This window comes from Lemur catta, chromosome X, assembly GCF_020740605.2.
Source record: "Lemur catta isolate mLemCat1 chromosome X, mLemCat1.pri, whole genome shotgun sequence".
Taxonomy (NCBI): Eukaryota; Metazoa; Chordata; class Mammalia; order Primates; family Lemuridae; genus Lemur; species Lemur catta.
The window spans coordinates 48,448,215-48,472,213 of NC_059155.1; the positions used below are offsets into that span (position 1 = coordinate 48,448,215).

The 23,999-nt window shown below is 47.8% G+C and overlaps 2 protein-coding genes across 7 annotated transcripts in view; one reads left to right on the plus strand and one right to left on the minus strand.

Moving 5' to 3' along the window:
- The first annotated feature begins 11,004 nt into the window (after positions 1-11,004).
- Positions 11,005-17,060, plus strand: AWAT2 (acyl-CoA wax alcohol acyltransferase 2). Its single transcript, XM_045537940.1, has 7 exons — positions 11,005-11,089; positions 14,403-14,513; positions 14,869-14,939; positions 15,184-15,388; positions 15,625-15,799; positions 16,471-16,670; positions 16,887-17,060. Exons 1-7 carry the CDS (start codon positions 11,005-11,007, stop codon positions 17,039-17,041), a joined length of 1,002 nt encoding a protein of 333 aa, XP_045393896.1. The 3' UTR covers positions 17,042-17,060.
- A 2,333-nt stretch (positions 17,061-19,393) lies between these two features.
- Positions 19,394-23,999, minus strand: part of EDA (ectodysplasin A) — a 304,544-nt gene continuing 299,938 nt past the window's right edge. For all 6 annotated transcript variants that reach the window (XM_045538120.1, XM_045538125.1, XM_045538124.1 and 3 more), the window contains one exon: positions 19,394-23,490. In XM_045538120.1, coding sequence (XP_045394076.1) covers positions 23,239-23,490 — 252 coding nt within the window. In that variant the 3' untranslated portion in view covers positions 19,394-23,238. The remainder of the gene's footprint in view (positions 23,491-23,999) is intronic.

Consider the following 23,999-nt stretch of genomic DNA (forward strand, 5'->3'; position numbering starts at 1 on the left):
ATTCTTGTGGTAATTCACTTAGTAGAATGGGTTCCAGCTCTATCCAGGATAATACAAGAGGTGCTAGATCACCATTGTTTTTTGTGGCTGAGTAGAACTCCATGGTATATGTATACATTTTATTAATCCACTCATGTATTGATGGGCACTTGGGTTGTTTCCACATCTTTGCAATTGTGAATTGTGCTGCTATAAACATTCGAGTGCAGATATCTTTTTTATAGAATGTCTTTTGTTCTTTTGGGTAGATGCCCAGTAATGGGATTGCTGGATCAAATGGTAGTTCTACTCGTATCTCTTTGAGGTATCTCCATATTACTTTCCACAGAGGTTGTACTAGTTTGCAGTCCCACCAGCAGTGTATGAGTGTTTCTATCTCTCCGCATCCATGCCAACGCTTATTGTTTTGGGACTTTTTGATAAAGGCCATTCTCACTGGAGATAAGTGATATCTCATTGTGGTTTTGATTTGCATTTCCCTGATGATTAGAGATGTTGAGCATTTTTTCATATGTTTATTGGCCATTAGTCTATCTTCTTTTGAAAAGTTTCTGTTCATGTCTTTTTCCCACTGTTTGATAGGGTTGTTTGATTTTTTTCTTGCTGATTTTCCTGAGTTCTATATAGATTCTAGTTATCAGCCCTTTATCAGATGTGTAACATGTGGATATTTTCTCCCATTCTATAGGTTGTCTGTCTTGTGATAGTTTCCTTGGGTGTGCAGAAGCTTTTTAATTTGATCAGGTCCCATTTATTTATTTTTGTTGTTGCTGTGATGGCCTTTGGGGTCTTCTTCATAAATTCTTTGCCTCGGCCAATGTCTATAAGAGTTTTTCCAACCTTTTCTTCTAGAATTCTTATAGTTTCATGCCTTAGGTCTAAGTCTGTTATCTAGTGTGAGTTGATTTTTGTGAGAGGTGAAAGTTGCGGCACTGTTGTTTTAATTTGCAATTCCCTAATGACATATTGTAACAGAGTAATCACCCCTCCCCCCATAGATATGGAAGGGAAATATTGACAGTGGGGAATATGTAACAGAGAGAATGGCCTGAAAAAAACAGCAAAAATATTTTCTATCTCTTTAAAACATCCTCCACTCCTTTTTGAGAACTAAAACCTGCATCCCTCCCTCAGGCCAGTAGTTGGGAGGAGCAGGTTAAGTCTTTTGTTCTTTGTGCTACAGGAGATGGGTCAGCCAGACCTGGCTGTGGCGGGGAGAGAGAGAGGTCCTGGGTGGAGGTGTCGAGAGTGCCTTCAGTGGAGATGGGACAATTTGAATCATCAACTGCAGTTGAACAGTAATTGCCTGAAGCTGAGACCCCACCCTTTAAAAGCTCTGTATTTCTGCTTATTATTAGGACTTTGGATTTTGAGGCGAGAAAGTCTCCCATTTTTTCTCCTTTGTTGGCAAAGTAATAAACTTCTCTTTCCTTCTCCTGAAACCATTTGTTCTCATTATTCTGATGCAGCCCCAAGGTTGCAAAGAACAAGGACAGGGCTTATATAGAAGGTGTTAGTCATCCAGAATGCCACTGTATATTTGGAAGCTTTCAGTAACAATAGGATGTTGAGCATGTTTTCATATGCTTAATTGCTATCTGTATATCTTTGGTGAAGGGTCTGTTCAGGTCCTTTGCCCATTTTTTAAATTGGATTGTTCATTTTCTTATTATTGAGTTTTAAGAGTTATTTGAATATTTTGGATCATAGTGCTTTATCAGGTATGTGTTTTGCAAATATTTTCTTCCAGTCTGTGGCTCATCTTCTTATTCTCTTGATTCTTTTTTTTTTTCAGTCTATTTTCTCTCTGTTTAGAATGGCTAATTTTAATTGTTCTGTCTCCAGTTTCACTGGGTCTTTCCTCTGTCCCCTCCGTTCTGCTGTTGAGCCTATCCATTGATTTTTTTTTTTATGTTGGTTATTGTATTTTTCAGTTTTTAAGTTTTCATTCAGTTCTTTTTCATATCTTCTATTTCTTTGCTGATATTTTGTTTCTTTTTCTCTTTCTAATTTTCTTTTTCTACTTTTACTGTTGGCTGTGACTCTATTTTTTTCATTTGCTTTGAGCATATTTGTTGCTTGCTTGATGAAGCATTTTTTTTTTTTTTTTGAGACAGAGTCTCGCTCCGTTGCCCGGGCTAGAGTGAGTGCCGTGGTGTCAGCCCAGCTCACAGCAACCCCAAACCCCTGGGCCCAAGCGATCCTACCGCCTCAGCCTCCCGAATAGCTGGGACTACAGGCATGCACCACCATGCCCGGCCAATTTTTTCCACATATATCTTTAGTTGGCCAGACAATTTCTTTCTATTTTTTTTTTTAGTAGAGATGAGGTCTCGCTCTTGCTGGTCTCGAACTCCTGACCTCGAGTGATCCACCCGCCTCGGCCTCCCAGAGTGCTAGGATTACAGGTGTGAGCCACCGCGCCCGACCTTGATGAAGCATTTTTATAGTGGCTTCTTTAAAAATCTTTGTCGGATAATTCTAACATCTCTGTCATCTTGTTTTTGGCATCTATCTATTGTCTTTTTTCATTCAGTTTGAGATCTCCCTGGTTCTTGATATGATGGGTTATATTTGATTGAAACCTGGGCATTTTGGGTATTATGTCATGAGACTTTGGATCTCTTTTAAACCTTCTGTTTTAGTTGGTTTCCTCTGACACTGGCACCTTCAAGGGAAGAGGCAAGTGGGGGTAGAAGTCTAGGTTTCCCACTTGGCTTCCACTGACCTAAGGTTGGAGGGCTTCTCATTACTGCTTGGCAGGATTGAGAGTTTCTGTTCCATACTAGGTCTCCACTGATACTTCTCTGCTTGGGAAAGGTAGGGGTGCCTGGTTGCTGTTTCCTTTGTTACTGCCTCCTCTGACACTTGGCAGGGGGTGGAGGGTTGGCCTCTTTATCACTGGGTGGTGGTGAAAGTCTTGACTCACCACTAGGTCTCTGACGTTCCCACAGAAGGGAAAAGGGGAGTACTTCATTACTTAAAAGTGAAGGTGGAATTCTGTATATCAGTTGATATAATGTATATAGGTGGGTCTCATTATCTGCCAGGGGGATGAAAATCTCCACTCCATTCTTGACGCCACACCAGCAGGGGATTGGAGCTGTTGAGACATGTCCTTACAGTCTCATAGGGTGGAAGTCTAGGCTCCCCTCTCAGTCTTTCTTGGTGTGGCTGTCAGTGGGGCTATAGTTTTTCTCTGGTTTTGTCTGGAGTAGAGTGGTTACTGTCTAAAAATTTTCTTTCTTGCTAGGTTAATTCTTTCCTAGTTTAATTTGGCTAGAGAAAACAGGCTTTTGTTGGGACTCTTTTAGTTAGTGTTTCGTTTTGTTTTTGTTTTCTGGCTTCTTCAACTCCAAGTCTGGGATATATGAGGCAAAAAGAAAATTAATGTCATTCCTCCCATCCTGAGGCCCCTAGGTGGTCTGCCTTCTTTCCACCTTTCAGAGTCTTGTTATGTTTGTTTTACATGTAATGTTCAGGGTTTTCAGTTGTAAAAGCAAGAGGAGTAGGGCAAAGGATGTCTATTTCATCTTTCCCCATCTTATTTTAAATAAACAGAAATACTTCACACCTTCCCTTACTGTCATTTGCATGTTTCAAAGAAATTAAATACTGTGACTTAAAATGAATCAAAGCAATGATAGTTTTAGAAAACCATTATGCTGATCCTGAAAGAGACATCATTTAGACTTTGATAGCGTGATAGCAATGGTCACGTAGATTCTGCTTGTTTGTTGCAATCAAGATTGCTTTTTCAGATTGTGCGGAAAGAGTGACAGGTCCCTTTGAATGTCAAGCCCCGTTGTGTGGGTTTTTTTTTTTTTTTGTGGCATGGAGTACAGAAAAACCAGCTTTGCAAATATTGAGCTTTCCTGTCTGTAGTTTGTGTTAAGGAAACTATAATTATTATAATACTGAATGTAGCTTTTCCAGCTCTGCACTGAAGCCTACTCCCCCAACATGCACTCTCCCATCTGGAGATTATGATCCAACATCCAGAGCACAGGCCTTGCCTTTTAGAGCCACGTGTCTCCAGCAATGGCTGAGCTGCCTGCTCTTCAGGCATCTCTCTATGAATATCATTTCTGAGCTTTGATAAGGCTTAGATGGCAGGGTGTTACAGGTTACCTTTTCCAATCAGAGGCACTGGGAACAGTGATAGGCCATCTTATTGATTAACAGTTATGCTTTGCCAGTCAATGAGGTGGGAGGGGAGGAGAATGAAAGCCAATCTTGCAGGGGGCTGTGATGATTGAATGTATGTCAAATGCTTTGTTCAGTACCTGGCACCAAGAAGGCCAGTAACAAATGGCAGTTCCTTCCCTCTACCATACCCCAGTCCCTGCCTCCCAGCTCCTGCTCTCCAGTTCATACCCCTACATCTGCCCCTTCCCCATTCCTCCTCCCCTTCAGAGGCCACTAGAGATGGCAGTTTCCATGGTAATCAGTGCCCTCATTAGTTTAGAGTTCGGTGGTCCCTAAGTGTCTGTATGAATTAGCCCACATCAGAAGGAAGTTTTCAGTAAACTTGAGGACTGTTGAGAAATTGTCAAACGTAAGCCATTATATCCAAGTTGTCCTAATTAGACACAATAGCACACAGAGTTATTTGAATATAAAAAATGAGAATGTGGGGAAATCATCCCATCCTGTCCTGGGCTCACAACACCTGGGCATCTAGAGAATCACTGTCTCCCTAGAACTTGCTGATGAAGGATTATATCACTGGACTGTAGGTGTTGGAATGTGAGTAAGGGGGTGTAGCAGATTGGGCAACAGGGAGCCAACCTCACTGAAGGATTTTGAGTAGATCACTGAGGATTTTCTCTTTCCTCATCCTCCCACCCGTCCCTTAAGGCTCTAAGGCCACAAAGTTTCCTGCTCTGCTCAGGCCTGGTTTCTGTACTGACCTCAACCTTGTTCCTGACCCTGCTCCTACCCCTGACCTGCTTTGTTCATTCATCCAGTCAGTAATTCAGCCACCATTTATCAACCGTATAATGTGCAAGGCACTGTTCTAGGCACTGGGGATATAACAGTGAACAAAACAGACAGAGATCCCTAACCTCATGGAGCATATAGCCAAATAGGAGAAGACAGATGAACAACAGCTATAGCGCTACATACAAAATTGAAGCTGACCTTTGGAAGGGAGGTTCACAATGTTGCTTTTGACTAGGGTCCTAGCCCCTTTCTCCCTCTGTTCCTCCACAGTGATAGTCTACATACCCCCTTCCATATCTGTGAAGGGATTGCATGAGCATACATGAGAGAGTTTGAGACTCATTATTGTTGCCAGTGGCATGAAGTTGGAGGTAAAGGCTAGTCTTTGGGAAGGAATGGCCATGTGAGGGCCTCAAATCTTGGGAGCCCTTTGGAAACAGGAAACATACCCATTGCCCACCAGGGTAAAGGAGAGTGGCCATCTCCAATCCACTGAGTCTTTAGAGGCCTACTAGTACCTTTGAGCTAACTCAGACTCAGCCTTTCTTCCCCCGTCACTCATCTCCTGTTTTGGTTTCTTAGTTAGGCCTTCATCCCCTGATGATTCTTAGTTTGCCAGATGAGAGAAAGGGAAAACAGGCACTTGAGCCAGGATGCCTAAAATCCCTGCTCAGCAGGCCTTCTTCCTTCAGTAGAGATGGGTGGAATGGGAGTGGGTGCCAGGCATGCAGGAAAAATCATCCAGCATAGTGGGGAGTCTGTTGGAAGAATTTGAGCAAAGCATTAAGTGCAGGGCATGGGGGCTAGCCTGATCTCTGGGGCAGTGGAGAAATTGAGGGTTACATGTAGGCCTCCTGAGCCACTGAGTGAGGTCTACTATCTGGATGTGATGGACAAGGCCTAACTGTGGCTGCCACAGTGTGCCAACTGCTCTGACCACTTGATCCTGGTCTGGTCATAGGGTTGCCAAATTTAGCAAATAAAGGCATAGGGCTCTATCAAACTTGAATTGCAGATGAACAACAAATAATGTTTGAGTATAAGTATGGCCCATGCAGTATTTGTCCCCTGCAACGTTTGAGTGTAAGTATGTCCCATGCAATATTTGGGACATACTTACACTCAAACATTATTCATTGTTTGTCTACAATTCAAATTTAACCGGCATCTTATATTTTATCTGGGAACCTGCTTGGGTGGAGTGAAAATGGCTATGTAAGGGAAGGACTGGCTTTATTTTTGTCTGTTTCCAGGGGCCTAGAGTACGACCAGTGGGGTTTGAGCCTAGGTCTGAAAGCAGGAAGAAGGATTTCACTGGAAGGGGCTCAATGAAGACTATAGGGTGTCCTTCCTTGGGTAGCTTGGAATTAGAAAACTCTGAGAGCCCTTCTGGCTCTGACAACCTATGAGCATCAGAATCTTCAGAAATTTTGTGGGAATGGAGAGGCAAGATGATGGAGGGGAATAGGACTGAGGACTGGAAGCCCCCAAACAGCCTTGACCATTTCTCTGTTTGGTGTTAGGATGGTGGGATGCACACAGATGCATCAGCTGGGTACACAGCCTTCTCTGTGAGGACAGGAAGGCAGAGCTTCTAAAATATTCCAAGCGTTCACATTGTCGTGGCTTCTGCTCTTGAATCTCTGACACCCCTTCTTGAAGGTAACGCTGCTCAGGGGGAAGCCCATCCCCAGACAGGTTCAGTTTAACTCTGGGCCATCACTCCTCAGTGCCCATCTTGACCCTTCCCGCCCCTTCTCTTAATGACAGTGACAGTGGCAACCTACATGTTGACACCATTTCACAGATCAAAAACTGATTGGCCATCTGTTATTTCTCTGGATTCTCACACATCTGAGAGGGACTGCTCATTATCTACTGTTTATGAGTGAGGAAACCAAGCCTCAGAGGTTTGCCCAGTGCCATACGGGCCAGACCTCCACCCACTCAGGCATTTTTTCTGACAAATGAGTGAGTGTCTACTGTGTGGGCTGTGTTAGGGGCGGGGCATATGAGGACAGTAAGACTCAGTAGCACTCAATCCCTGCCCCTGAGAACTCTCAGACCAGGGTGGGGAGCTGAGGAGTCGGGGTCAGTGGACAGATACGTGAAGAGGCAGGGACAACACAATTTCCCAGGGCCAGGCTTGATACGAATGAGGCCCCCCTCAGAGCTCAGCGGAGGGAAGTGAAGTGACCACTCAGCCCCAGGCCTTCTTCCTCTCCAGCAGGCAGCTCTTCTCTTTTCAGGCTGCTGCAGTTTCCACTTGCTGCCTTGGCACTGGCTCCTGGATGTGTCCTGGGGCCCCATGCACTTGGCCCAGAGCCCACCCCCAGCTGGGCTGAGGCGGATTCTCCTTGGCAGAGAAATGTAGATCCTTTCCCTGCTAGGCCTCCACATGGCCTTGCAGAATGTTCCTCTTCCTCCACCCCACCCCCAACCATAGCGCTTCTGTCAAATACAGTCTTTCGTGGAATTCCACTTGTAAACAGATTCAGAGAGCTGTTGCCCTGTTTTAAGAGGGGGGTGGTGAGGCCAGAGTCCTCTGCTCAGCCTCCCCGTCAGGGGCCCCGCTGCAGTTGCCCCTGTAGCAAGTCTCTGGAAGCCCAGGGTCAGCAGAACATGCTTTAGAAACCAGCAGCTGGCTTTACTAGTCATCACAGAGCCTGCTTGTCCCACAGGCCCCTCTCACAAATGGTGGCCCAAACTGAGCTCATACTTTGCTCCATTCACCCTGCAGGAAGTGCTCCTCTTCCTATGTTTCCCATCGCCATTGTCCACCCAGGGGCCGAGTCTGAATCGTGACCGTCACCTGTGGTTCCTCTCCCCCTTCACCTCCACGCCAGATGCCCAGGCCAGCTCTTTCCCAGCCACCAGAGCCTTGTCTGGCCCTTGCCTTCCACCTGTGCTCAATGTTTATGGAACTTTGTTCCTCAAATAGGGGACAGTCTCAGGAAGTTTCCCTAACAGGAGCCTGGGTCCTGGGACACCCCTACCCCAAACAATAACGTCAGTATAATGGGGAGAGGGATCTGGGCCGGCAAGCCTTTCTGTGCCAGTGAAAATCCCCGTGAGCCACTTACTCTGCATGGAGGTGGGGCTGGTCCTGCAAGCAGGTGTTAGAAAAAAGGGTGAGCGTGTGTGTGAGTCATTGGGGAAACTGGGCCCTGACAGCCACCCCGTGTCTGAAAGTTGCCTTGCTATGGCATTTGGCACAAGTCACTGTCCCTGCTCAGAAAGTAACCTCACCTCCTCAGTGCCCACGGGATTAAGGCCAGTGCTGGGGGTCCAGACTCTTTTGGAGATTGGCCCTGCTGCCCTTTTCCACCTCACTTCCTGCCAGCCCTTCACAGAACGACCATTCCAGCCAAGAAGGGGAGCTGCACCCAACACCCTCCACAGATTTCTTGTCGAGTTGGGTGGGACAACACTGGATCCAGGGAAGGCACCCAGGCCAGAGTGGGACCCATGGTGGGTGCTCACCAATGGGATTCCCCTCTGGTGGCATCTGAGCCTCAGAAAGGAGAGGGTCCAAGTGGGGCCTCTACTTCAGAGGAGAACATCACACGTTCCATACATGGAGAACCCGACCACTTCTCACCATCTCCATTGCCACCAACATGGCCTGAGGCACCGTCATCTCTCACAGGGCATTATTGCCATAGCCCCTCAAAGCTCTTCTCCTCCTTCCATGCCCTTCAACAGCATAAATCAATCCTGTCTCTTTTCTACTTAAAACCCTACAAAGGCTCCCCGTTTTGGTCCGAGTAGAAGGCCAAGTCCTTACATTGGCCTACAAGGCCCTCCATGCCCATACCAATCTTTCTGACCTCACCTACTCAGTTCGTCTTACTCACTTGGCTCAAGTCTTCTTGCTGCTCCTTAAAACCTGCCAGGGACACTTTATCTCAGGGGCTGTGCTCTGCTCTGACTATTTCCTCTGCCTGGAACATTCTCAATCCAGACAGCCACACGACTCACTTCCTCATCTCCTTCAAGCCTTTGCTCTAAAGCCACCTTTTCAGTGTGGCCTTCCCTGACCACTGTTTTTAAAATTGTAAAGTCTGCTTTCCCCACCCAATCTCTTCCTACCATCCAGCACTCTGGATCCTTCTTACTCTGCTCAAAATTCTTTTTTTTCCCATAGCGTTTATCACCTTATGACATATTATGTAATTAGTTTCTATCATCTGTCTTCCTATACCAGAATGCAAACTTCACAAAAGCATGAATTTTTTTGGTTTGTTTTGCTCACTGATTTAACCCAGCTGCCTAGAATAGTGCATATACTATGTCCTCAATAATATTGCATTAAGAAACCTTTCCAGGCCGGGCGCGGTGGCTCACACCTGTAATCCTAGCACTCTGGGAGGCCGAGGCGGGTGGATCACTCGAGGTCAGGAGTTCGAGACCAGCCTGAGCAAGAGCGAGACCCCGTCTCTACTAAAAATAGAAACAAAGTATCTGGCCAACTAAAATATATATAGAAAAAATTAGCCGGGCATGGTGGCACATGCCTGTAGTCCCAGCTACTTGGGAGGCTGAGGCAGGAGGATCGCTTGAGCCCAGGAGTTTGAGGTTGCTGTGAGCTAGGCTGATGCCACGGCACTCACTCTAGCCAGGGCAACAAAGTGACACTCTGTCTCAAAAAAAAAAAAAAAAGAAAGAAACCTTTCCAGTCTTTCACTTTCACATGTACTTGGCCCATAGCACACACCTGGCTGGACTTGGATGCTTTCAGACTGACACACCCCATTGCACACAGACACACACTTGAAGAGCCACCTGACCTGGTATATAAACGTGTTGACAACTAGATACATATTTTCTTTTGTACATACATATACTTACATGCAAAGGCCATGTGTGCACATGTACGTGCATGAAGGAATCACATTTTTAAAAATTTATTTTTTGTTATGATCTTGAGGGAGGCTTTTTTTTGCAAAATTCTATTATAAAAATATTCAAACCTATGGAATAGTTGAAAGAATCATGCAGTGAACACCCACCACCTAGATTGTGCAGATAACATTACGCTCTATTTGATTTATCGCATATCTCTTCATCACTACATGCTTCTATCCATCCATCAATATAGTTTATATGCATTTCAAGGTGTATTGCAGACATCAGTACTCTTTACCCCTAAACATTCAGCATTAATGAGAGTTCAATATTTGTTTAATTTTGAGGTAAAATGTACATGCAGTGAAATGCACAAATTTTAAGTGTACTTTCACTGAGTTTTCGCAAATGAGGTTTTGATTTGTCCTATCAAGGTCCTATCAAGACAGAGAACATCCCTGTCACCCCCTAAAGTTCCATCATGCCCCTTCCTAGTCAATCCCCTATCAGAGGCAACCACTGCTCTGATTTTTTCACTATAGATTAATTTGGCCTATTCTAAAATTTCATGTACACAGAATGATACCATTTGTATTAACATTTGTATCTTCACTCAACAAAAATTTATTGAACACTTACTATAGCTTACATACACATGAGATGTCTCTTCCTGTGAGTAATGACTTCTCCCAGACTGATCAAAAGACTGAGGTATTTCTAGGCCTGGCTTGTGATCTCCTCTCTTCTACCATCCAATCACATTGTCACTGAGAGACCATAGACAGCTGGGCCTCAGAAATAGAAATGCAGACCCTATGTCCCATCTGAGCCCTGGTCTCCTTCCTGCTCACCACTCCCCCAATCCAGACTGGCCCCGGAGGCCTCTTGTCAGCGCACACCCACACCCGGTCACTTCCCACACTATGGCTTCATCCACATTTCTCTACCCAGTTGTGCAAGGGGCTGTCACAATCTCAGCCTAGGCCATGCCCAAGAGGGTAAATGTGCAGGTGGGTAGGCAACTGGAAGGAACTGGACAAGTAGAGGCGGTATGTGGTCCTGCAATCCTGTGGAGGGGTGGGACAGAGGGCGGAGACTAGGCAGGGGCTGGAGAAGAAAGCATGAAGAGAGGAAACTCCATAGGCCTCGAGCAGTCAGGGCTGGGCAGCAGAATAGCACTTACTTGGAGCCACTGGGACCCTGGGCATAATGCTCTTACCCTCTAAGAAGGACCTCAAGACTGCCATGGAGGTCTTTGCTCTTTTCCAGTGGGCCCTCAGTGCCTTCCTTATCGGTGAGTCTTCTTCAGCCATTGGTAAGGTGACCAACCATCCTGGCTTGCCTGGGACTTTCGAAGGATTTTAGGGTCGCAGGACATTCAATGCTCAAACTGGGGCTGTCCCAGGCAAACCAAGATGGTTGGTCACCCTGGCCTCTGGCCTGATCCAGCTGGGCATGGTATTTGTGGGATCTGTGAGTGTCCGTGTGGGCGTGAGTACACATATGGGTGTGTGGCTATGCAGGGGTGCGTGTATGCATGTGTATGCATGTGCCTTGCTGCAGGAGTGTATGGTGAGCCCTCCTGGGTCTACACTGGGGTGTGGAGGCCATGTTCTGGGAAGATGGGGAGCAGTTCCACTGGGGCTAGCCAAGGAAAAGGGCTTAGCTGTGACTGCAGGGACTAAAGCAAACCATCAGTGAGAGACAGTTGGCCTGGTGACAGAGGAAGGCTTTGGAAACTTCTCATTTGGAGGAATTCAACCATTTATCCATCCGTTTCTTTCAACCCATACATCATCACAAATGCTTTGCGTAAGTTATTTATATGCCGGCCATTGAAACAAATCATTTCTATGGGAGTGGGGCCTGGAAAAAAACCACTCACCTGGCCAGTGGTTCAGGTGAGTACTCGCTGGAGTGAAGGGCATGAACTAAATGGCCTTGTAAGCTATCTGGGAATGAAGAATACAGATAGGCCCTTGGAGCATGGAGCTGGCACAGGGGCATGCCAGTGAGTAGGGAGGGTGGGTCTTCCTTACCTCAACTCACCTGTGTTCAAATTCCAGCCCTACTACTTACTATTTGTGAAACCTTTAGCAAGGCATTTATTCTGAGTCTTATTTTCCTAATTTGCAAAATGGGTGTATTTAGGGTATATTCCTCAGGAGTGGAATTGTATCCCTTTGGATCCTAAGGCCTTGAGAGAAGGCCCTCCCAATACATCTGTGAGGAAAATAGGGTAGATATTGCTATTTTAATTCCCACTTTGCAGATGAGGAACTGAGGTTCGGCGACATCTTTGTTCACACAGATGGTAAGTGGCAAATCCAGGACTCATCTCGTCACAGGGCGCTCTGTCTGAGGCCACACTCACAAGATGTCCCCAACACTGTCTGGGTTGGAGCAAAGCCTGAGGGAAACTGGAAGGTGCCCTCTGCACTAGACTCATGCCTCTTTTTAAATGGCTCATATCAAAAGCCTACTGGCTTTTGCTCCACCTTTAGTTCTGTTTCCCTGAGGCAGTCCTTTTCAACCTTGTTAGCTCTTTCTTCTGGTATTTACTTCTGTATTTCTTAATTTTACTATTTAGAATTTCTAAATATTATTATTTTCTGATATAACAATTTTAGACAGTTACTACAGACTTCCTAATATGGAAGATGAGAATTTGGCTCTATACACTATGACTGGAACTTTGTCTTCCCCCATGCTACCCAAATTGTTATAGCACAGGTTTTGGTTAAACGCCTATGACTAGGAAATATTATTCACAATTGAGCTATTTAGTGTACCAAGATTATATTTCCTTTCCCATGTAACTTCTTGTTTTCCCTGGAGTTAATAATTGCCTCATTTTAAACTTCTTTTGTTATCTATTAGAAATCTATTAGTTATCACTAATTCATCCCCTGACTCTCCACAGACATGTGAATTTCTCAATATGTGCAAACACATCAGGACACATTGAGGACATCGCTGCTGGAGCCCATCATCTTCCTGTTACAGTCTGGCCTCATGCACAGCTGTCACCTCCAGGGCCCTTGAGGCACCTTTGGTTCCAAATTTTAAAAGGTGCTCACTCTCAGGGCTGTGCAAGTGTTGGGCCAGTGCTTGCATGACCCCAAGAGTGAATGTCTCCTTCAATGCTGTGCCCTGGGTGCCTTGCTCACCTCTCCCTAACCCTCACCCTGCTCGCTGCCCTCCTTCACTGGGTCCCCTTTTTCCCTGGACTCTATGGGTTTCTCTTTTTTGGTTTATTCCTTCATATTGGTGGGTGAAGCACATCCTCCAGTAGTTTTCTGAGAAAGGGACATGGGAGACAAATATCTGAGCCTGTGTATATCTGAAATTGTTTTTATTCGACCTTCATACTTGATTAATAATTTGCCTGCATATAGAATGTCTTATCTGTGTCTGGTTTAAGTATTTGAGTCTAGAGTCTCTTTGGTTCAATTTTTTTAGAGAATAATCCTCCTACCATCCAGTTGTGGAGGGAACCTGGGGTTCTAATTCTTTAGCACACTTTCTACCAATCGTTCAGTTTTTTTGTTTGTTTATTTGTTTGTTTTTAGCCCTGTGCCTCATGCCTGCCTTTTGTGACACCTGGTGCCTCCAAATTTCAAGTCTTTCCTACATTCTTCCATACAAACAGGCTTGCTTCTTATAGGCATCCTCTTTGCAGATAACTAGATTTCAGCTTTTGTTGTTCTGAGTCAGTTACCCTCTCCTCCATCTACTTTCCTGCATGCAAGTGTTTTGCTGATGTCTCGTATCCACTGTTGGCACCTCGGTAATTCTTTTTCTTCATGTGGATTTATATTTAAAAAAGCATTTTAATGATAATTTTCATGGGGCTCCAGCAAGAAGTCAAGACAAAAACCTATGTTCAAACTGCCATGTTCAATTAGAAGTGTTTTTTTTGTCTTTTCTAATCTTTATTTTGACCCACTTTCCCACATTATCTTATTCACAGCTGTTTTAAAAACTGAGTCCAGTAATAATTCTAAGTGAGTGTGGCTTCCTATGACTCATCTCCAGTGGCTCTTTCCAACTACTCTAACCTACACTCTTCAGATCTGATTGGAGCTTGTGCGGCCCCGTACCTTATTCTATTCCAGCTTGTGTTTTCCTTTGTTTCTTGTTTGCCGTCTTGTATGCCCCCAACCTGGCTGAAGGTGAGTTTTGGCTTTCTGTAGTATTCCCTTCACTGATGCCTTGCAGAGACGATATGGAGAGGAAAACGTGAGTTAGAAGAAAACCGTTCTAGGACTCTTGACCCATGGGCCCAACACTGGCTCCCTGCCATGGAACACACTGCGGGCAGAACCTGGCACGGTGCTAGGGCAGGCCCTTACCGTGTGAGGCACGGCTGGGGAGGAACACACCTTGCCTCCCAGATCCGAATCTGGTTCCCAAGGACAGAGAGGAGAGGGGCCTGGGGATGTGGGCAAGTGGGCATGTGGGCCAGGTGTTGGGGTGAGGAAGTCAGAGTGCTGAGTGGGCATGGGTGAGAGTGTGTGTGACCTTGGGGTGGACAGAGCTCCAGAGAGAGGGTAAGCGTGAGGGGTGGTTCACAATTCATTAACTCTGGGCTGGGCTCCCTCCAGTAACCACCGTGATCCTTGTCAACCTCTACCTGGTGATGTACACACCATACTGGCCTGTTACTGTGCTCATGCTCACCTGGCTGGCTTTTGACTGGAAGACCCCTGAGCGAGGTAAGGCCCCTGCCGGCACTGTGTTGCCGCACATCACATGCTCTTTCCTCTTGTCTCATTATAGTCCTAAGAGGCTCTGGCCAATTCTCAGGCAACCCTTCAGCCTGCCCCTCCCTGGGCTAGAGAAGCTGAGGGAAGGGGTCCTTTTAAGGTGCTAGAAAGGCCCAGATCAGAACTGGAGTGGGTTAGGAGAGGGGCAGCTAGTGAAGCAGAAGCTATGTCTGTCCTAAATTGGCCCTGATATGCCCACCCTGGTTGTCAGTTAAGAGGCCAGAAAACAGCAGTGAGTGAGAGCACCTGTGGTGGGCCCGCTGTGGGGGTGGGCAAAGCTCGGCTACATTGCCTCTGTTTTCAGGTGGCCGCCGGTTTAACTGTGTGAGGAGGTGGTGTCTATGGAGACACTACTGCAATTACTTCCCGCTCAAGGTGAGTAGCCCCAGGTCCCCACTCAGGCCCTGGGCCCCGCCCCAGCTCCGGTGCTAGTGGTTGGGTCAGGTGAGGGGTGCAGGGCATCATCCACGGTGCGTCCTGTGAGAGTGACACCCCCTGGGGTTGTATATTGCCCAACCTGCATGGCTGGGCGCAGCAGCCCTTTCCCTTTTGGGTCTCTGGCCAGAAGAGGAGTCCTCTTCCCTGGCTGTAGCCCTCCTGATTCCACTTTCCCCCACAGCTTCTGAAGACTCATGATATCTCCCCCAGCCACAACTACATCCTCGCCTGCCACCCTCATGGGCTCATGTCCCATGCATGCTTTGGCCACTTTTCCACAGAGACCTCAGGTTTCTCCAAGATCTTTCCTGGCATCACCCCCTATATGCTCACATTGGGAGCCTTTTTCTGGGTGCCTTTCCTCAGAGAATATGTAATGTCTACAGGTGAGTTGGCTCCTAGGACATAAAGCCAAAGAAGAAATCACTTCCCAAGGGAGAAGCACAGGGCAATGGGTGAGAGCAAGGCCAACTCCATGATCCCCTCTGGTCTTAAACAGCTACCCTAGGCTCACCTGCTTGAAGTGAGGCCCCCTGCTCCCTCCCTCCTTTGAAGGGATAGGGAGGAAAGTTACGGGGTTTGGGAAGTGGCCAAGGACTGTTTGGCTTTTTCTGCTTGCCAGGTGCCTGCTCTGTGAGCCAGTCCTCCATGGACTTTCTGCTTACCCGTAGAGGCACAGGCAACATGCTCATTGTAGTGGTTGGTGGCCTGGCTGAGTGCAGACACAGCCAGCCAGGCTCTTCCACCCTGGTCTTGAAGAACCGGTCTGGCTTTGTGCGCATGGCCCTTCGACATGGGTAAGGACAGCTCTGGTCCAGACTGGGGGAAGGGGATTCAAAAGCCCAGCACGGAAGGAGGAAGGGGTTTTGGGGAAGTGGTATCTAAAGAGGGAGATGGAAGTATACAATATGTTGTTATTAACTATAGTCATCCTAAATTCATACAATTTTTATTTGTCAATTAAAAATAGGAGAAAAAATAGGGTGGAGGAAAGCCACCTCTGGGTTGCAGTAGAACCAGGGCCAGGTCCTGGAGGCATTTCTGCTTAAGAAGAAAGGGTGGAGGGCCAGCCCTGAAGCCTATTATCCCTCACACCAGTCTCTCATCTGGGCCAGTTCCTCTATAAAAGGGGATTGCCTACAACCCCATCTCAGGGCCAAGTGTAGCCTGTGGGTTAAAGAGAAGTAAGCCAACTGAAATGGCCCTTGGGTCTTATCTTCCAGTGTTTCAAACCTGAGGCTTCACAGGAAGGTCTGGGCTTGCTCCCTGTAGCTTACTGCTGCTTGTCCCCCACAGGCAGCCAGGGCTAGGCCATGGAGCCCCCACATTCAGCTTGGACCTAGGCACAGCTGGGCTGGGGTCTGAGGAGCCTGCAGGCAGACCCAGGGACCACTGGCAGTTAGCATGCCTGGCTTTTAGCAGAGTCCCTACCTTTCTGGGCATCAAAGGACATGCTTTTCCTCTGCAGGGTGGCTCTAATCCCTGCATATGCCTTTGGGGAGACAGACCTCTACAATCAGTACATTTTTACTCCTGGGGGCTTGGTCAACCGCTTCCAGAAGTGGTTCCGGAGAATGGTACACGTCTACCCTTGTGCTTTCTATGGCCGTGGCTTCACCAAGAACTCCTGGGGCTTTCTTCCCTATACTCGGCCTGTGACCACCATTGGTGAGTGGGCCCTTCTGCTGGCAGCCTTGGTCTGGGATACAGGGTCCAGCTCTGAGGCTGAGCTATGCTCAGAGGCAGGGAGCCTGGCTAGGATGAGTGGTGGCTTTGAGGTGAGAGTGGGGAGAGCCTAGGCTTGAGGCCTGGGGCCCATTCTGAGGAGTGAGCTATTCTGATGCTTTTTTTCCTTTCATTTTCCTTCTCTGTCTCCCCTGGCAGTTGGGGAGCCTCTGCCACTGCCCAAGATTGAGAATCCCAGCCAGGAGATTGTGGCTAAATACCACGCACTCTATATTGATGCTCTACGCAAACTGTTTGACCAGCATAAGACCAAGTTTGGCATCTCAGAGACCCAGGAGCTGGTGATAATTTGACAGACATCCCCAGCAGCCTCTCAGCCTGGCTGGAAGGTACGATGGAACCAGTGAAAACAGGAGGACAAAAGTCCCCTACGGCAGTGGTCCCCAACCTTTATGGCACCAGGGTCCAGTTTCATGGAAAACAATTTTTCCATGGGCCCAGGGTGGGTGGGTGGATGGAAAGTGATGGGGAGCAGCTGTAAATACAGATGAAGCTTCACTAGCTCCCGCTCACCTCCTGCTGTGTGGCCCGGTTCCTAACACGCCATGGACCAGTGCCAGTCTGCGGCCCAGGGGTTGGGGACCAGAGCCCTATAGGGCGGGCCTCCTGCTCCTGATTTGGCTAGTCCTCATTATGGGAAGGGGCTGTCCATTTGGATGTTTTCTGCACTCCTTTTCCCACTTTGTTGCTTTCTCCTTCCAGCTCTTCTCTGCCTTTTCCTTGTGGTTACTTAGGAGATAGCCCCAAGAAGCAGGGGAGACCCTAGGGGAGAGGTACCCTGAAGGCACCTTGGCACCAGCATTAAGGAAAACAATGGACAGAATAAAATCCCATCTTCTGATACTGTGTGCCCCAACTAGTCTGTTTTGAGGGTTCTAGGATCCCTGCGCATGTCTTTCCTTCTCGACCTCTCAAACAGCCCCACCTCATGGCATCGAGACTCATGCAGGACTGGGTGCCTTGAGAGCTGGTGGGCTTTGAGTTCAGGCTCCACCACCTTCAAGCCATGTGACTTTGGGGCAATCAGTCACCACTGAGCCTCAGTTTCCTCATCTATAACATGGGTTTAATAATCCCTCCCCTGCTTACCACAAAGGCTGTTGGGATGATCAGATGATATTGGATGTGACTGAACTTTGTAAACCGGAAAGCTGCACAAAATTATTCCCCTCCAACCATTTTACCCATTTCCTGTTCCTGAGCAAACAATGTCCTAAATTTCATGGCATCTCATTTTTTAAAAGGTTCACAGTGTAGGATCTTGTGTTGAAAGCTGAAGTAATTGATACCCCCTGCTACTCCCTAGTCCACACTCAGTTTCTGCCTCTTAAAGTTGTAATAGAACGGGTCAGGCTCAGGCCTAATTTCCTCTGTCTTGCCCCCAGCAACTTGCCTGTACTTGCCTGGCCCTATGTCTGCCCTTTGTGTGAGAGTCAGCCAGACTGCTCAGGTGGAAGTGAGGTACCTGGCTTCCAGCATCCATAAAGAACTCTTCTTCTGAATGGCAAGTCTCAGACTCTTGGCCCAGTGGTTGTTGCAATGACAGGTTACACAATTTGGCACACAGCTCCTTTGCTCCATCCTTCTTGGGTGGATGCCATTTGGTCCAGTGATTTACCTGCACTGAGCTCGACAATTTGGGCTAGAACATCGTGTGTGTTTACTACAATGTGATCTGCTGCCTCTGCCCCGGGTGCCTGCCTCATGTGATGATTTGTACACAGTGGGGCAAAGACACGCTTCCACCTTCCTGCTGTTCCTGTTGTGTCTTTTGCCAAACATTACATTTTCCCTGAGCTTCCGTGTTTCTAAACAGTCTGCAAGGTTGTCGTGACTGGTTTCCTTTTTAAAAAATACCTCTAAGGCAGCCAGAGGACCAGCCTGGGCTCCAATATCCAGGCCCTGCACATCTGGCCAATGCAGATTTGTCATGTGCTACTGTGTGCACATTGCTGCTTAAGTGTCACATTTTCCACCTATATAATGGGGGCAAAGACTGCTGGGGTTGTGAAAAGTCCCCAAAACTCCCTTGAGCTACGTGTTCTTGAGCTTGCTATCTGGTCTTCTTCCTGGGAGCCTCTTCCTTATTACAGCATTCATGCAAAGAGCTTGGGGCCAAGTGGTGGAGGCAGCGCGGTGGGGTGGAAAGGGTACTGGGCTGGGAATCAGACCAGGCAGACACACTTACTTGGTGGGTGACCTTGGCTGAGCTACTTAAATTCTTTGAGCATTGGTTTCCTCAATGCTCAAAATCTGCAAAATGGGATGAGGCCTTTGTGAGGAGCTGGAGGCTGGATCTACCCAAGCTGTTTTGGGCCCAGGCCTGAAATATGTTATAGATGCCACAGTCTCAAGCTGAGGGCGACTCCATGCTGTGTGTCCCTGCTCCAGGACAGTGTTCCTTTTGTAGGGATATCTACCTACCAGGCATGTGGTTATAGGAGAAGATATAAGCTGATGGGGATGGGGGCATGTGGTCTGGGGCAGAGAGGATGATGGGGATGTTTTGACAGAAAATTCATTCTACCTTCCTTCTGTTGCCCCCTCTAAAATGGGTACCTGGGTCCTTCCCCTAGCTTATGTGTGGTGTCACTTGTAAAGAAGCACCTAACATGTAGGAAGTGCTCAAGACAATTTCAAGAAGGGGGGGGAGCAGTTTATTTGCAAAGAATAGACCATTAATTTACACAAACTTACATCCCAGTTTATATACATTATATATAGTTTATATACACAGTATCTCACACTGGATGCTGGCCCCCCCAAAAGCAGCATTGGGCCTGCTCCAGGCCATTCTCAAAACAAAGCCCCCCTATCCCAGCTGGAGGAAAGAAGAAGTGGCATACCCCAACCCCTCCTGGAAAGAGCCCTGAAATGGATTAAGAGAAAAAATCAGTTTCCTTCTTTGTGCTCACAGGGCCTCGGGGAGACTCCAGGCAGGGATGGGGCCTGAGGCAGCACTAGTGTAGGTAGCCTAAGGACTTCCTGGTACTGGGCCAGTCTAGAGCCTTCCAGTCCAGACGCAAGAGCTGGGAGAATGCCTTGGGAGGAGGAAGAGTTCTGATGAAGGCTGCTTCTCTCTCCCTGCCTGACTAGTCTCCTGAAGGGGCCAAGCATTTCCAGCCTGGAGTCTGTGGGTGGGAGAAAGAAGAGGGCCATGTGGGACAGGGACTGCTCTACCCCCTCACTCTGCTGAGTCTGGAGTCAGGGCTTGCTCCCCACTTTGGGTAGGTCCCCTTCCTTCTCTGGGCCTCAGTTTCCACATGAGTAACAATGGGGTGGAATGTAGGTTGGGCTAGATTCCCTCTAGGGTCCTTTTAAGCTGGAAATTTCTCTGAATCTATTTGCGTCCACCAGAAGTTACATAAAACACACACACTCACATGTGGATCAAAGTCTTTGTTTACCTCCAGGGTTCCTAGCTCTTTCCTGTTCAGCAAAAGAAATTTGGCTCCCGATGGATGAAGGGGGAAATAAGGCAAATACTACTTTTCCAGGTAACTAGTAGTTGAGTAGCCTCTGACAGCTGCCTTTTGTGCCAGCTTGGCTGCTGAAGCCAAAGCAGCTGGCAGAGGCCTCTGCCATGCAATTCTTCTTCAAATCTCTGTCATCTGCTTGCCCACAAATGTTCTTGTCCCATTCTTCACACTAGCCTTGGCCCTCTGGTAAACTCACATCAGCATAATTCCAAATTATAAATATATTCCCACATTCTCTTATCAGTAAATCACTTCCCCATTTTGTCAATGACTTTGCAGCAATAGGGGCCCCAGCTACCCATTGTTCCCTCATCATCCCCCCAGGGTTCCTTTGGGGGGTTCAGAATGAATAAAGGGTCAGATGGGAATCCTATTTCCCCTATAATCCTCTTTATGTCTGGAGAATAGAACAAGTATCAGAATGCTCTTTAGAGGCACAATTAAGAAGACTTCCTCTTCTCTCCTCAAACGTTTTGGCCTTAGAACCAATCTCAGGTCTTCCCTCCATCCCCGAGAGCCCCTGGCAGGGTTAAGGTCTCTGTGGTATGATAGAAAGAGATAAGGAGTCATACTTAGTAGCTGTGGGCAGCGGGGTGGCTCCTGTAAGCTGTCAGCAGGGTAACAAAAGGAGGACCTTGCCCACAGCAGGGGCTCCACACATGATGGTTGGCTGGTTCCTCAGATGGGGAAAGGAACATGAGGGCTACCAATTCTGTGGGTCCCAGAGGCCTGCTGCTTGGACATGGTGTCAACAAGATTCTTCTGAACACAAGAGATCTAAGGCTGATGGCTGTTTCCCCAAGAAACGTCTGATTCTTTTGCCACAGAATCCCTGGTAGCCAAGAGAACAGGCATTACCATCATGGGATGAAAATGGATTTCTCCCTAGGACTGTCAGGATTTTGGTTCCATATTACCACTTCTATTTATTCTCTCTAGACCTGAAATTCCACATGATGCTGTGGTGTAACAGAATAGTTCCGGAGTTAGACCTGGCTGAAGCCTCAGGTCTGTGACTTAAACTGGGTGATATCTTGGTCAAAGTCCTTAACCTCTCTGAGCCTCACCTAAATAATGGCATTTGTAATATTATCTGCCCTGCCTTCTTCAAAGAAGATAATAAAAGAGGAAGTACTTTCCAAACTTTAAGGAGAGTTTCCTGTTGGTTCCTGCTACAACTGTACACTGTCCAAGGCACCTTATAGGAGTTGGGGCCAGACACATGCCTAAAGTTTGCTTCACCTTGGGTTTGCAAGGCCATCATTAGCAACTAGACAATGGAGGCCTAGTCCACCACTTCTTGCCCTGACCCTGGAAGGACCAAGCAGTATGGTTGCTTAGAAAGGGAAGACACAGCTGAGAAATAAGTACCTGTTGTTCTTGGTGGATTTCAGCTGCCTGAAGGAACTTATTCTCCATCTTCTGAAAAGAAAACTCCTTTCAGGAGCAAGAGGACTGGGCTGTACAAGGGTGGCCCTCACAGTTTTGGACTAGACCTAGCACCCAGAAGCCAGGCTGGACCCAGGCTGTCAGAAGTAAGCCAGGCCCTTGAATGGTCCTACCATATGATCAGGTGGGAAGCTTTGGGATAAAGGGAAGGTGCCTTTGGACCTGAACAAGGGGACAGAGCCCTGCCCAAAGCCTAGACACTGATGTCTAGACAATGGCTTCTCCTGAGCCTGGCATCTGTGGTGACTATGCTCTGCTATGGTTTATGAAGCCAGAACAAAGACAGGCTGGGTCAGTAGGGCATGAGCCACTGTCCTTTCAGATAAGGCCTGGACTAATGACCACTTGAGTTGCAGCAAACTTGAACAAAACCCCTCTGTCCTCTTCCCACCTCTTGTCCTTTCAAGGCCAGGTAGAAAGGCTCTGCCTTGCTGATGCCCAGGGGCAGTCTAGGGTTTGGGAATTTAGAAGGCTATTGTGGTGGCTGCCTGTTAAGAGTCAGAAATAGTAGAATGTGAAGGGACTTCCAGAGGTCATCCAGTCCAACCTTTTATCCCCAGACACAATTCAATTAGGATTAGATGAATAACATTTGTGCTGCTTAATAAATGGAAAATTCTCTTTGTGCCCAGGTAAGCTAAAGAATGTCCCAGACTCACACGAGCACAGGTCCCAGGTTAGGCACCTGTCTCAGACAGAGGTAGGCTCTGTGGAGCAACAAGACAGGCGTTCTAGTCAGGCTGGGAATGGGGGCAATGGGGAGGCCACCCCAGGGAGTTTTCTGAGTGTGGAGCACAGCTGTAAACAAAGTGAGAGACATGTGGCCCCAAGTACAGATTCAGGTTCTTATGTGCAGGCAGATTTGTGGCCATTCCCTGCAACTGATCCAAGGCAGAGCAAGCCTTCCTTCTCCATAGCCCGGCAAGCTGCCACAGCGTGGCTCTCAGCCTGAGTGGGAAGAGCTCTCGGACCCTCCTGCAGGCCACAGTGTGGAGCAGCAAGAATGCTTCCACTGCTGAGGATGCCCTGGTGGCAGGTTTCTTACATGGTCTCTGCCACAAGCAGCTGCCTTTCCCCTCCCTGGCCCTCTCCTTAGGCTGCAGTGTTCCCTTCCCACTCACCCGCATCCCCACCCCCACCCAAGAGAGGAGCAGCAGCCCTCTTGGGTCAGATATTCCCCCCAGAGTCTGGAGTACACCTTTGCTTTCTCTGGCCTGTTGCCCTGGATCCTCATTTTAGTGCAACAAATGATAACTCTGACAACAGGGACCTTGGGGGTTGAAAAGTCATGCCATAAGCCAGTCAACATGGAGCCAGAGAAGAAGGTTCTGCTTCAGGTAAACCCTGGGGCTCCATCAACTGTCCTGTTAACTCAAGGTCATTCTGGAAAGTCAAGCAGGCCATGTCATCCTGGAGTCATTGGGGAATAAATAGCACTGGGGCATTTCTCTCTGTGGCTGCAATACGAATATACCTCACTCCACAGCAGCACTTAGAGGTTCCGGGAGTCCCGGCTCCCAAATCTGGGGCAGGGGCAGGGGCAGGGGCAACATGAGGGGAATCTAGGATGCAGGGGCTTCACCCAGCCTGATGGCCCCAAAGAAGGTGGTGTGTTTGCTCATGTTGATAGAGATGTCAGCATGCACCATCTTCACGGCGATCTTCTGCCGGGCTTTGAGGAGGCAGACGCCTGCGGTATAGCAAGTGTTGTAGTTGGTCTTGCCCGTCTCAATGCTGCGGGTGCACTGCAGGAAGGGCTTCTCGTCCACCACCACCTCATAGCTGGCAAAGTCAGTGAAGTTGATGTAGTATACCTGGGTGAAAGGCAACAAGAAGGGATTGGGGAAGAGAGGAAAGAGAGGGTGGGGACCCTCCCTGTCGTGAACAGACAGAACCTTCTCAGATGAGCTGCCAATATACCTTGTGGGGGTGGCGGTGCCAACTGAAGTTGTGCTAGCCGGCCAACAGGAATGGCAGGGTGACAAGTTTATGTACTGTACTCCCACTCCATGGGGCTCAGGTGGCTGAAAAAAAAACCTTTCTTACAACAGCACACCTGTCATTAACTCTGTGAGGCCAAGAACCATGCCTTAATTGCTCATTTACGCCCCACCCCTGCCCCAGCTCTGGCATGAAGCACAGTGCTGTGCACATATTAGGTGCTAAATCAGTACTATAGACACAAACTAACTTCCACTTTCAAGCCTCACGGACTATTTGTGGAGAAACTTAGATTCCCTGGAGAGGTCACATAACAACTTGCCATTTCTTCAGCTTTTTAACAGAAGCTCACTCAGCTTGCAGCACCCCCTCCCCTGCGGCT